The 13,294-nt window shown below is 54.7% G+C and overlaps 1 protein-coding gene across 1 annotated transcript in view; it reads right to left on the bottom strand.

The window, feature by feature from the left end:
* Positions 1-12,724, bottom strand: part of CACNA1B (calcium voltage-gated channel subunit alpha1 B) — a 72,367-nt gene extending 59,643 nt beyond the window's left edge. The window contains exons 1-6 of the mRNA XM_060200787.1: positions 12,670-12,724; positions 12,473-12,540; positions 10,058-10,164; positions 7,649-7,711; positions 4,170-4,928; positions 2,968-3,161 (exon numbers count right to left, since the gene is read on the bottom strand). Of these exons, the coding sequence (XP_060056770.1) occupies positions 2,968-3,161; positions 4,170-4,928; positions 7,649-7,711; positions 10,058-10,164; positions 12,473-12,540; positions 12,670-12,724 (1,246 nt within the window). The remainder of the gene's footprint in view (positions 1-2,967; positions 3,162-4,169; positions 4,929-7,648; positions 7,712-10,057; positions 10,165-12,472; positions 12,541-12,669) is intronic.
* Positions 12,725-13,294: the final 570 nt, after the last annotated feature.

Below are 13,294 nucleotides of genomic sequence, written 5' to 3'. Positions count from 1 at the left end.
TAGTGAGCTACTTTGCCATATGTAGAACCCAGGTTTGAATCTGGCCCTCACTACACTGAAGGAAGCTTTGGTGCTGCTGTTTGTCTTTGTCTCTATCTAAAAATAAAACAAAATACAGATAATGGATCAATAATTAATTATTTTTCCAAACAGAAAATACTAGGCCTAGGCAGAGTCAATGGTAAACACTACCAAACATTTAAGGAAGAAATTAACTAGTCCCTTTAAACTCTTTGAGAAGACAGAAGCAAAGAGAATGCTCCCTAAGTCATTCTCTGTGGCCAGCATTACCTCAACACCAACACCATACAAAGATGCTACAAGAAAGTTAGAGACCAGTCTCTCTCAAAGGTCAGAAATCTGACTTTGTGTACAGATGATTTGATTATTTATGCAGGAGAATCTAAAAGAATCAGCAAAAACACTGTTGGGACTACCAAGTGATTTTAGCAAAGCTGCAAAATATAAGGTTAAAAAACAAGTCATGCTTTCCTATATACTAACAATAAACAAATAATACTTGAAAATAAAAATATCAGTTATATTATCACTCCTCCCAATTCCTTAGGTATAAATTTAAAAAAAAAAACTGGGGTCAGGCGGTAGTGCAGCGGGTTAGCACACACGTCGTGAAGCACAGTGATTGGTGTAAGGATCCCAGGTCCCAGCTCCCCACATACGGGGGGGGGGGGTTTGCTTCACAAGCAGTAAAGCAGGTCTGCAGGTGTCTATCTTTCTCTGCTCCTCTCTGTCTCCCCTCCTCTCTCAATTTCTCTCTGTCCTGTTCAACAACAACATCAATAGCAACAATAACAATAATGACAACAGCAAGGGTAACAAAATAGGAAAAAATGGCCTCCAGGAGCAATGGATTCATAGTGCAGGCACTGAGTCCCAGAAATAACCCTGGAGGCAAGCAAACAAACAAAAAAAACATTAAAAAATTGTAAAATATATCTATGAGGATAACTATAAAACTCTGATAAATGAAATTTCAGAATTAAGTAAATGGTTAAATTTTCCATGTTTAAGGACACAGTAACTCAGAGTTATCAAGATGCCAGTGCTTCCCAAGCAGTAGAATTGATGTCATCTCAATAAAAATTTTAGCAAGTGATTTAATTCTCATTGACAGAACTATTCTTAAGGTTCCATGGGGACAACAGACCCAAAAGAGCCAATATTCCAATGCTAAAGGGGAAAGTCAATGGTAGAGAAGATTGAAATGTATATACTGGTGAAAGAAAACAAAAGATCTGACAGAATAGAACTGAAAAGTCCAGAACAGATTCTCATAAACACAATCAGATCATCTTTAAACTGGAGTGAAGATCACACAACAGAACAAAGATGATTCCTTCAACAAATGGTGCTAGGGTGACTGCAAACCCACAAGCCAAGAAAGAATGAAGGCAGATACAGACTCAACAGTCATTATAAAAGTCACATCAAAGTTGGCTTAAATGTAAAATGTGAAAACCATACAACTCCTAGGAGCTAATAACACAAGAGAAAAATCTAGATGAGCTTGGACATGGAGATGCATTTTTAGATACAACACCAAAGGTACAGTCCATAAAAAAATACTTAAAAAAAATTCATTTCTTTTGCTCTGTGAAAGACCGAGTCAGAGAACAGGAAGACAAGCCACATACTGGAAGAAAAAAAATCGGTAAAAGACATCTGATAATGGATTGGTATTCAAAACAAAGAGCACACAAAGCAGATAATGTTCAACAAGAGAAATAAAGAGGCTGATTGAAAAGATAGACCTTAACTGACAGCTTGCCAGGGGACATCTATAGGCAGCAGGTAAGCATACATATCTGTTACACCTCATGCCATTAGGGAAATGCAGATGGTTATTGCTGTGCACCTGCCAGAAGAATTGAAGTCTGTGGCGTGGACAACAGAAGCATTGATGTGGCTGTGTGGGGAAGTGGGACAGCATAGCCATTGGGGTATTTTTTTCCCAAGGTAAACACATTCTTGCCTTCATGTGCCCTGGGATTTACCCGAGGAGTTTGGGCCTTGTTGTCACAGAGCCCACACTCCAGTGTCTGCACAGCTTCACTCACAGTCTCTAAGGCCTAGGTGCCGGCAAGGTGCTCTCTGAACAGGGACAGGAGCACATACCCTGGTCCCTCCAAACAAGCACTAAAAAGCAATGGGCTCCCCAGTTGTGGAAGGATGAAGGAACAGTAAGGGAAGCCTGTCTGTGCGGTCCCAACTGTGCCACTAGGGGAAAGGCAGAAGAACCTCAAGGACAGGAAAAGCAGCAGGTTGCTAGGGGCATCCTAGCAGAGGCAGAGCAGCACCTCCTTGTCAGGTGGGAAGCCCTGGGCTGTGGGGTCTGGGGGGACATTCACTAGGCCTATGGGAGGTGAATCAATGGCCTGGGCTATGGAAAGCAGGCTCTCCAGGCATCCCACTAGTCAATTCCTCTGTTATTTTGGAACTGGCCCCTGGTTCTCAAGTCCTATGGGGACAAAGGCACAGGTGTGTGTCTGAGTGTATGAACATACCTGCAGTGCAGGCAGACAATGGACTGTGCCTGTTGGGAGTCTCCCTGGCCTGCCCAGGCCTGGCCCTTCCCCTGGCTCTGCTTCTGCTTCCCCAGGGAAAGCAGAAATGCCCTTTTAACTTGGCCTGTGGGAGAGTAGGGCTCACCCATGCAGCTGTCTCTCAGACAGGCTTGGACCCCGTACACCTCTGCCCAATGCACTGACCTTGCTGCTCTGTGTTCTGTCTTATTGAGTGGTTGGCCGAAACCCCCGTCCCACCTGGCGGAGCAGCTGGACAAGGGTACAGTTCTTGACAGGGTGGGGACTGCGCGTGAGTGGTGCAGTGTGGTGGCAGTGCTAGGCTGGAGCTCAGGGGAGTAGAGGACACTCAGGGAGCTGTGCCAACATGACAGCCTTGTCTAGGGCTGCAGGATGCCCGGTGAGGATGAGAGAAGATACTCACTGGGAACCGCCGTTGCCTCCCCAGGGGGTGTGCTCAGAGTCACCGGGATATGCACAGAGGTGTTCAGGTCCAAGGGCTGACTGCCCATCCGAGTGACATTGCGCTGGTTGTCTGCATCCTCTGGCTGCTCCTCCACCTTCTGGAGACATGTGCTGGGCAGCACACCCATCACTTCTGGCTCGCAAAGTGGCTCCCTGCAACCAGAGTGCATACCAAGGGCTGACAAGGTGCCAAACTCCTATTCAGCCTACAAAACTCTGCTTTTTAAACCGTTGCACGGATTCAGGTGGTGGAGCCAGCATAATGGTTATGCAAAAAAAAAAAAAAAAAAAAAAAAAAAACGCAGAGACTCCAAAGTCCCAGGTTCAATCCCCACACCGAAGTTAATATGCCAGAGTTAAGCAGTGCTCTAGTTAAAAAAAAAAAAGTTTATGGTGGCACACACTGCTGAGCACACACATTTGTAAGGACGTGGGTTCAAGCCTTCACTGGCCAACTGCAGTGGGGAAGCTTCATGAGTGGTGAAGCAGGTCTGCAGGTGTCTCTATCTCCCCTTCTGCCTCTCAATTTCTACCAGTCCTACCTAAATAAAATAAAAAGAAGGGGAAATTGAAGGAATTATGTTAAGTGAGATAAGTCAGAAAGACAAAGATGAGTATGAGATGATCCCACTCATAAACATAAGCAAGAACAGAAAGGGAAACTCAAAGCAGAATCTGACTGAGTTTTAGGTAGGGCACCAAAGTGAAAATCTCTGGGTGGAGGGTGAGGGTAGATGTTCAGCTTCACTGGGGTGGGGTGAAGGGGAAGACACAGACCTTTGGTGGTGGGAATGGTGTTAATATACACTCCTATTATCATATAGTTTCATAAATCACTATTTAATTTTTAAAAAGGAAAATTTGGCATCTAGAGTGGTGGATTTGTAGTGCGGACACTAAGCCCCAGCAATAACCCCAGTGAAAATAAAATAACAATAAAAATAAAATAAAATAAAAATAAAGATGCTGTCTGGACTCGGAATTATCTCTTGCTACTCTGGCATGAGCCCTGGACCTGGCAGTAGTGTCTGAAGGTCTATAAAGCAGAAACCCGATGCTACAGCCATCAGGATTTGTTGCCTTGGCCTGACCAGCATTACAGCCCGAGAGTGGGGCTGCCTGGGGCCCTCTCTGTCCCGCCAACTCCTCCATCCCCCGCACCTGGGCTGGTGGTTGCGGAGCTCCTTGTCCTTGTCGTCCAGCTCGGCTTCCCTGTCACCGTCCCTGTCCGCGTCGTCGTGCGCGGCCGGCCTGTGCCGGGACCGGTGCCTGCGTGCCGGCTCCTCGGCGTTGTCTGCCTCTCGGGGCGCCAGTCGGGGTCCGCGGTGGCGCGCCCTGCGCTCGGCCTTGGCAGCGCCCTCCCGGCCTGGCTCAGGCGCGTGGCGGTGTGCGCGGTGGCGCCGGGGCTCGCGCTCCGTCACCTCTTCCGGGGAGCCGCGCCGGTGGTGGCGCCGGCCGTCTGGGCCCGGGGCGCGGGTGCGGTCGCTGCGGGGTTCTCGGGGACCCGGGGCGTCCTTGCTGCGGCTGCGGTGTGGGCGTACGCGCTCCTCGCGGAGCCCCGGGTCCGCGCCATCCGCCTTGTCTGCCCCTGCCGCCAGCACGCAGCTCCGGTCCTTGTCTTTGTCGCGGTGCCGGTGGTGCCTGCGCTGCGGTTCCGCGGGCTCTGCCTCCCCGCTGCCTTCGGGCCTCACCTTGCAGCCCGGGGTCGCCCGTGGCCCGTCACGGCCCGGGTCTACCACAAGCGGCCGGTCGAGGTGCGTCTTCATGTCCGGCCGCAGGTGGCGCGCCGTGGCGTAGCGCAGCCGCTCCTCCGGCGCCAGCTCGCTGTACAGCGCTTCGCAGCTGGCGCGCAGGTTCTGCAGCCGCAGCTGGCTGGCCCGCTGCTCCCACACTGAGCGCGCCTTGCCTGCGCCCTGCTGCCTGCTGTGGGAGAGCCGCGTCAGCCCTGGATCCATGGAGCATGGTCGCGGGGCTGGGTGAAGAGGGGGCCCCAGGCACCCCCTCCCCCAAGAGAGCACCAGCCTGGGGTGGAGCATGAGGGCTGGATACAGAAGGGGGTACACAGGCTCTGTGGCACCCACCCCTGAGATCACCAGTCTGGGGAAGCATGGGCGCTGGGCTGGGTGCAGAAGGAGGGTCACAGGGCTCAGTGCCCCCTCCACCCCTGAGAGCGCAAGCCTGAGGTTGAACCCAAAGGCTGGGTGACCTCACCCCTGAGAGCAACAGCACAGGGTGGAGAATGGGCAGCCAGGCTGGGTGCAGGCGCGGGTCCCTGGGATCATCCCCACCCATTGAGAGCACCAGCCTGGGGTGGTGGGCAGTGACCAGAGGCCATGGGGTGCAGGCAGGATGACAGGTGCCAGCATGGGGGGGGTGGACAGACTGAGATGGGTAGTGGCAGCTACAGAATGGACTAGACAGCAGCACCCAGAGAGCCTGGTGTGAGAAGGGAGGGGGCCAGAGCTGCAAACAGCTATGATTGGCCCCGCACCCCTCCCCCCAGGTAGACAGCCTCACAAAGGAGCCTCCATACCATCAATAACCACAGTCTCACAAGAACCCTGGGGGTGGGGCTGGAGACACACCCCTCCTATAGTCCCCAACATTACATCAGGGAAACAGCCCTAGGCACCAGCAATGGCTGTGAGCTTGGCTAGCCACTGAGGCCCCAATACCCTTCAACCTCACACACAGTTGGTGAGGGAAAGGGCATTGTACATTCTGGATTCTGTGCAGAAAACCTTGGAATCAGCAGCCCTGGACCTGCTCTGCCCCAGTGGACACCTAGCCAGGGCTAGGGCATTGTATCCAGTGGAAGAAGAGCAACACCTTCAATGCTCCAGCCTGGCACCCTCCCACTGAACCTCCTGCTACTTATGTCCCCACACTGGAGAAGGTCCTGAGCTTGAGGGATGTGACAAACTCAGGTCCCACAACAGTGAGTGACAGAGCCAGGAGCAGAGGTGAAGAGGGCAGGAGAGAAGAAGGTGCCTGTGGGTGGGCCACCCAGCAGCCTCAAGATCTCAGCCCAGAGCCATGCCTGCGGCCTGGCCACAGGTCCTTGATCCCTCAGTTGGTATGACCAGATTCCAAACCTTGACAGGTGAAGTCCTGGCACCAGCAGATGAGCCATTTCTGGGGTTGCTTCACGTATGAGAGCAGGTGTGTGTGTGTGTGTGTGTGTGTGTGTCTGTGTTTATGTGTGTTCACTTAGGGTGGCAGGTCAGGACCAGGTGTCACCTCCCCAGCCACCTACTGCCCCTCCACTCTAGCAGCTCTGCCCTGCCTCTGGAACACACAGGCTCGTCCCCAAGGACACCTTCTTTCTCTTGCCTTCAGCCTAGAGACACAGGGAACCTCCCCAGCCCTGCCACCACCTCTTAACAAAGCGGAGCCACAAGGGATGACAATAGCAAGGGAGTGCTTGGGGGGGGGAAGCCCACTGGCTTAGGGCTGTCCCCATGAGTTCTGGGGACCCCAGTCAGGGGTGGCTGTAAGGACAGGTAGGGAGTGTAATGCTGGGAGCTCAGGTCTGGGGGAGTGCTAGGCTCCCAGCACCCTTGGGGGCTCCTGTCTCCCAGAGCCAGCTGTGATTCATGGAGTGGGGGCTGTGTTGGAAGTCTCCCCTCAAGCACCTGAGAAGCAGTGGCACTCTTATGGTCCTATGCCAGGAGCCCAGCACTCTCTGAGGTTTGAGGCCTGCCTGGTTCCAAGGCCACCAGCTCCAGCCTCCTTGGTCAGGCTGGGGTCACTCCTCTCCATCCAGCTCCTAAACGTCTAAGAACACTAGAGCCAGGTTGTCCTAACCCAAAGCACAGGGTGGTTGTGTCCCCTTTCTGGCTCCACTGTACCCAGCTCAGGCTCTGGGGACACCACAGGGCTCACTGCGAAGTGACAGGAGCCATGACAGAGGAGGGGGAGGTTGCCCTGGTGTGACACTGCTGACACTGCCTTGTGCTCACCCTGCCATGTGGGTTGGTCACAAACACTTTGCCCAGTACTGGTCAAGAAAAATGACAGGAATAGAGAGGGCAGGGAACACCTCAGTCCTGGTAACCTGACTGTGTGACTCTCCAGAGACCTGGCACGTGCAGGACCTGGCCTCACCTTCAAGGGACACTCTGGGGAACAGCATCCCCCTCAGGGTCCCTTAAAGACTTCGGTTTCCCAGCACTCCCCCATGGGTTGCTATGTCTGTTCTAGCCCAGGCTGCCTAGAGGAAGCTTGGTGACTGTACAGCTGCTCTGCCCCTGCTCTAGCAGGACTTTGGGGATTACGGATGCACCCTTCCAGAAGAGCCCCCAGCATGATGACAAGGACACAACCTCAGCGCCCCCACTCCCCCCACCCCAGTGGAGGGAATGTCAAGACACCAGAGTGACAGGACAGACAGCAGACAAGAGGACAGAGGCCAGTAGGGAGAGGAGAGGAGGGGAGGGGAAGGGAGGGAAAGGGAGGGGTGAGGAGAGGAAAGGAGAGGAGCGGAGTGGAGTGGAGCGGAGCCAGAGCAGCAGGGAGTTTGCCCACCAGCCCACCCAGGGCTGCCCCCAAATGAATGGTAGGAGGCAGAAGCAGAGGGGGCAGGGGTGTGTGTGTGTTGCCATGGAGCCGCGTACGGGTGTCAGAGCAGAGCCACTCACGGTGAGTTTACGCTGGAGACAGATGAGCTGCGAGAGACAGTAGCTCGAGTTTGCTTTACAAAACTGCACATGCAAGAAACAAAACAGAAGAGATGTGAGAGACCAGAGAGAGTGCTGGGGGGGGGGGCGAGCACACACAAGAGTGTGCCAGCTGGGCCGCTGAATGGGATTGGGGGCACTGCTGCCAACATGGGGCCCAAGATAAGGCAAGGACCAGAATGTCCTGCAGAGGAGCTAAACCACAGGGGGGCAGGCAGGCTCCGCCCTGGCAGAGGGTGAAGGAAGTACCTGCCCACCAGGAGAGTCTTAGGCTTCAGAAAACAGCTACCCCTCAGGCCAGGTGGCCAACTGATGCTGGCTTTCCAGACAGATTAGAGACATTGTACTAGGAGGCGTCACCTTCCTGCTCCTGGGCCCAGCCCTGGCCCGCCCTGCTCTGTTCCTGGCCCCCCACCCAGCTCCCCAGCAACAGGCCAGAGTCCCCCAGCCTACCACAGCCCCAACTCATACTACCTTCCTTGGGGATAACTCCAACCGTTTCCAAAGGTCTTTTCCAAAAAACAACAGAGAAATCAAAGATCACTTTAGCATAATCTCTCTGTAAGTCAGTGCTCCCAAGAAGGATGGGGGGGTCCCCTCTGCTCCCAGGAAGGATGGGGACTCCCTGAGTGTGAGCATGTGAGCATGTGAGCGTGTGTGTGTGTGTGTGTGTGTGTGTGTGTGTGAAGACGTGTGTACAGGCATGAACATGTGTCAAAGTGAGTGCACATGTGTAAGTGTGTATGTGTGTGTGTGTGCCAGTGCTCAGAAGTCTGGGTGGTGACCAGGGTGAGGACTCAGGGAGCCAGGCAGCCGGGTGTCCCTGCCCCGCCCAACAGTAGCCCTGGGAGGCCAAGTGGGAAGGGTACCCTTGGCTAATCTCTCTACACCAGTTCCCCTGGTACTACAGCATCTGTGGAAGCGAGCAAGGGGTGAAGTCCACCCACCAACATAGCTCAGCCAGCAGGAAACAGTCAGGGATGGAAGGACAGACAGACACTGACAGACACCAGGACTCACTCTGCAGGACCACCTACACGTGCCTGGAGTTAGGCCTCACTGGACGCACAGGGGTGGGGGCCACCATGACCCACTGGGGCCAGGTCAGCATGGCAGCCCCCGATACCCAGACAGGCAACTTGGAGCAGCACCTGGGCTGAGGCAGCACGAGTACAGATGCCCAGGTCCTGAAGAAGAGTGCCAGGTTCCAGGCTCTGGGCTGCCTCTACTCCGTGGATGTGCCAAAGACCAGCACCTTGTCCTAGCTCAGGGTGCAGGGGATGGGCACAACCTGCTGCACCATCCTGGGACCCTGTTCTGCAGGCTCCCTGACACCCCAGTACTTCATGTTTGGCTTGGATTTGGGTGTCCTGTAGACACTGTCCTCAGAAACAGGCATTCTCACGTCCACATGTGAGTGCACATAAGCACACAGAGCACACATGAAACATGCACACAAGACACCCACACCCCGTAAACTTGTGGGTCCCAGCTCAGACGTACTCATCACCACAAGGGCTAGTACTTGTCCCCACAGGGGTCACAGTGCCCAGAGCAGAAAGGAGGATATAGAGGGGAGGTCTGGAAGTCAGCCTGGGAAACAGGGAGGGGGCTGGACTCAGCCCTGGTAGGAGGCTCCAGGCCAGGGCTAGATCTCTCTGCCTCCCTCCCACGCCTGAGATGGCCATTGCCCTGATTCTAGAATCTCAATGTCCCCAGTCACTCCAGCTACACCCTTTCTTCTTAACAGGCTTCCCTGGACTTTTTTTTTTTTTTTTTTGGAAGTGGTCTAAGCCTCTCAGGCTGTATAAATAACTACCGTGAACCTTGGGCACCAAATCATTCCCTAATAAATCTTGGGCTCAGGAGACAGCTCAGCAGGGTAAGTGCTGTGTGTGAAACGTTGGGCTTGATCCTGGTACCACACAGGCAGCACCGAAGGAGCTCCAAGGCAGACTAGGTCTGGGATCCCTCCCTAGCTCACTTCCCTCCAAGTATCTGGAATTGTGAGCAGTGGACAGGGTGGGGGGAGTCGTTTGTGCAGACCCCTCGGTTCCCTCCCTGGCACCACACCAGACTCAGACTGCTGCCCTGGATCCTGGGCCTTGATCACAACACAGGCAGGCTGAAATCACAAGTGATAGGTACACACAGCCCTGCCCTCAACCACCAGGGAGGGGAGAACAACGGGCTGGCCCTCTGAACCTGCTGTCCAGGGTATCTACAGAGACAGTCACGGCCTCTCATCTGGCTTCACTCCAGCCAAGCCAGGTACACCATGCTCCCACTCCCTGCCCCCAACTCCATCCCAGGCTGCCATGCCCAAGCCCCCTAGCCCCAACCTCCACCCCCAGCAGCTCGGTGTCTTACGCTGCGATGGAGATGTTGGCTGCAGACATGGGGCTAACTTCTGCCACCTCCTTGGCCTTCTGCAGAGCCAGCTTCTGGTTGGCTGCCTCCTCCATCTCCTCTTCGTCCTACAGAGATGGACACAGGCAGCTTGCAAAGGGTAGCAGCCACATATCCCCACTCCTGCTGGCTTGGCCCTGGGGTCCCCTTGCACCTAGCTCCTGGAGAGGTCCTGGCTCTGCATGCCAGGGCTGGCCTGTGCCTGGGGGCATCCTGCCCTGCTCTGTGGCCTCTGTGCCAAGGGGCAGACATTGGAACAGCTCCTGGTCCATTATTCTCAGAGCAGGAGCAGGATGAGCGAGTGAGCAGGGACTGCAGAGGGTGCTGCATCTCCACCCAAGAGATCTCTGCAGAGACCACCCTCAAGTGTGCCTTCACCCCACTCTGATAATGAATGACACTGTATTTGTGGGAATGTGAGGGGAGAGGGTATCAGTTTCCAGCCTCAGGGCACCCCACTGGCCTCCAAAATGCCCCACATACTGTCAGACAGCTCTCCTGCCCCAGCACCCAGATACCCCTATGTTTAGACAGACTAGAGGGGTCCCTGCACTCTGCAGGGGGCCAGGGCCAGCAAGACACCTGGGTGAGCCCTGACCCATCAGATGATATGGACAGACAGCAAAGGTCTTGGATTCACATTCCGACATGGCTGGGGAACCAGGCACCAATGCTGCTGAATACCCCTATTCATGAGGTCCCCCATAGTTCTGACCCCTAAGAAAGTACTCTGTGATTGTGTGGACCATGTGAGAGCTGAGAACTCCTCCTGGAGTGGGGAGGGGGTTATGTGAGTGGGGGTGGGCAGGTGCAGGGCACCTGCACAGGCTGCAGACCTCATTCTCAGGGAAGACCTGGGTCAAGTTCAACTTCAGGACAGGGAGGGTGCAGAGAGTCTTGTGGGGTGTGAAGGAGCGCCATGCCAGTCGCCTCAGGGACACACACAGGTGGAGTTCGGGCATGCAAACAGGTGAACCCACAGCCGTAGGCACAAGCAATGTCTTTCAGGAATGTGTGCAGGAGCAGGGAAACAACAGACACATGAATGGTGCTGCCCCCACTGAGCACGCCCCTCAGTGGGACATGGTGGCCCCTCCTTGGCCAGCCTGAGTGGACGCAGTGTCCCCCATGCCAGGAGCTGCTTGTTGGAGCAGAAGCCTGTGGCTGAGCCAAGGACAGTCCAAATACCAGCAGTGGGCCTATGGGAAGAAGCAGCCCAGGCAGGGGGGGTGTCAGAAGGGGAAGCCCGGGGTGGGGGGCACTGCATCCCCACCTGCGGGGTGAGAGATGTATATTAGATGCCGTCTGCTGAGCACTGCTGGGAGAAGCAGCTGTCCTGCAAGGCCTCAGAGGAGGACAGAGGCCCTGGACAGGCATGGCCTCCCACTTGGCTCCCTATATTCCTCTCACCTTTCTACTCTCCCCCTGGGTCTGCTTCCCCAGAGCTGTCTCTGTGGGTGTCAGTGTCTGCTGCTCCCCCAGCAGCTGTTCCTCACTCCCATCCCTGCTGCACCAGGACTCTGACAGGATGAGCAAAAGAAGGACACATTCCTTACTCCTGGATCTGGTCTTTTTTTGTTTGCTTTTGTCTTGTAGATAGAGACAGAGAGGCAGAGAGAGAGAGAAAGACCACAGCAGCGAAACTTCCTTCATATCAGTCCTCCTGGCTTCTGTCTTTTATTTAGAAAGCTCTTAGAAGTCCTGTGATTATGAAGGTATTTACTATTCCACGCCCCCCCCCCCCCCCCGGTTATTGCATTTAAGTGCATCCAGGGAAAATAAGACTTCAGCAAGAAGTTGGCCATCTCACTGTTAACTCTACATGGGCTGGCATTACCACCAAGCCAGGTGTTCTGCCATCTGAATCTTCTCCCAACAAAGGGTCCCATACTTGTACAATTTCACTGTTTGTAGAGGATGGGGTGGGGGAGTGCGTGTGCGTGTGCGTGTGTGTGTGTGTGTGTGTGTGTGTAAGATAAGAGACAGAGAAGACACTACAACACTGCTCCACCACTTGTGAAGCTTCCCCTTTGCATGGTGCTCCCACATGCTGGTCAGGGGTTCAAACCCAGGGCCCTGCTCATAATTGGTGAACTGGCTCCTGCCCCCTCCTTGAAATATTTTAGTAGCCATGTCCCCTTGGCTTAAGGAGGGCCGGTTTGCTGACCTATAATCTGGTACATACCCTGGAGGGAACCTTCCAGAATGGCCCTCCCCCATCTCACCCACTCAAAGCCAGGGCCACCTGTGAAGCCTGCAGACTGGCTGGAGGCCTGTAGCCCAGGCCCAGGCCCAGCTTGTAGCTGTCCAGCCTCAAACAAGGTGACTGGGAATCTCCCCCTCCACCCTGGGATACAGGGGGCAAGCCCCTAGTACCTTGGTCAGCTCCTGGGCATTGGCGAGGTTGTCCACAGCGATGGCCAGGAAGACATTTAGCAAGGTGTCTAGTGGGCATCAGCTAAGGAAGATGCTTCTCCACCATACCCGATGCTGACTCACAGCTAGCCTCCTCTCCCCCACCCTCTGAAACAGGGGCCTGGCTCCAAGAGTCTGAATGGTCTCCCACATCTTACCCAGGGTGTCCTTGGTCCTGGATGTTCCTAAAGCGTGCAGCCCCAGCACCCACATGACCTGGCCCCAGCCCACCACCCACTCTGGTTGACTGGCAGCCTTCCAGCAAAGGCTCCTTCTGTGTCGGGCTGTGTGGCACCACCTCACCTTTAGGTCAGTGGGCAGCACCCAAGGCCCAGGGCAGGCCTGATGGAAGGCAGACTCGCATCCTCAAGCACATCACACCACAGAGGCCTAGGAGCCAAAAAGTCCCCAGTGACACTGTCCCCACAATGTTCTGCCTTGTGGGGAATGTTCCCAGGTGCTGTGCTGCTGGCCCCCTACCTCTCGGTGCTGAGCCCCAATCTGCCTGGAATCATCCTCCCACATTTTACTGGGCACTACTTCTCTCCAGGACCCATACACCCTTGGGGCTGCCACCAACCTCCCCAGCCCCCCTGAAACTGACTCAGTTCTTGGTGCTGCTGACACGCTGGGCCAGATGATGCTTAGAGGAAAGACAGAGCAGGAGTGTAGGCTCTGTGCCACCCCCCAGCACACCTTCCCCATAGTCACGACCTCCAAGTCACACACACACAGCCAAGTCCTATGTGTGCAGCATCCCAAAGCCTCTCCCCTGTGTCATCT

This window comes from Erinaceus europaeus, chromosome 10 (assembly GCF_950295315.1).
Source record: "Erinaceus europaeus chromosome 10, mEriEur2.1, whole genome shotgun sequence".
Lineage (NCBI taxonomy): Eukaryota > Metazoa > Chordata > Mammalia > Eulipotyphla > Erinaceidae > Erinaceus > Erinaceus europaeus.
The sequence above is the reverse complement of the archived record's forward strand: the minus strand, read 5'-3'. Positions and strand labels throughout refer to the sequence as shown.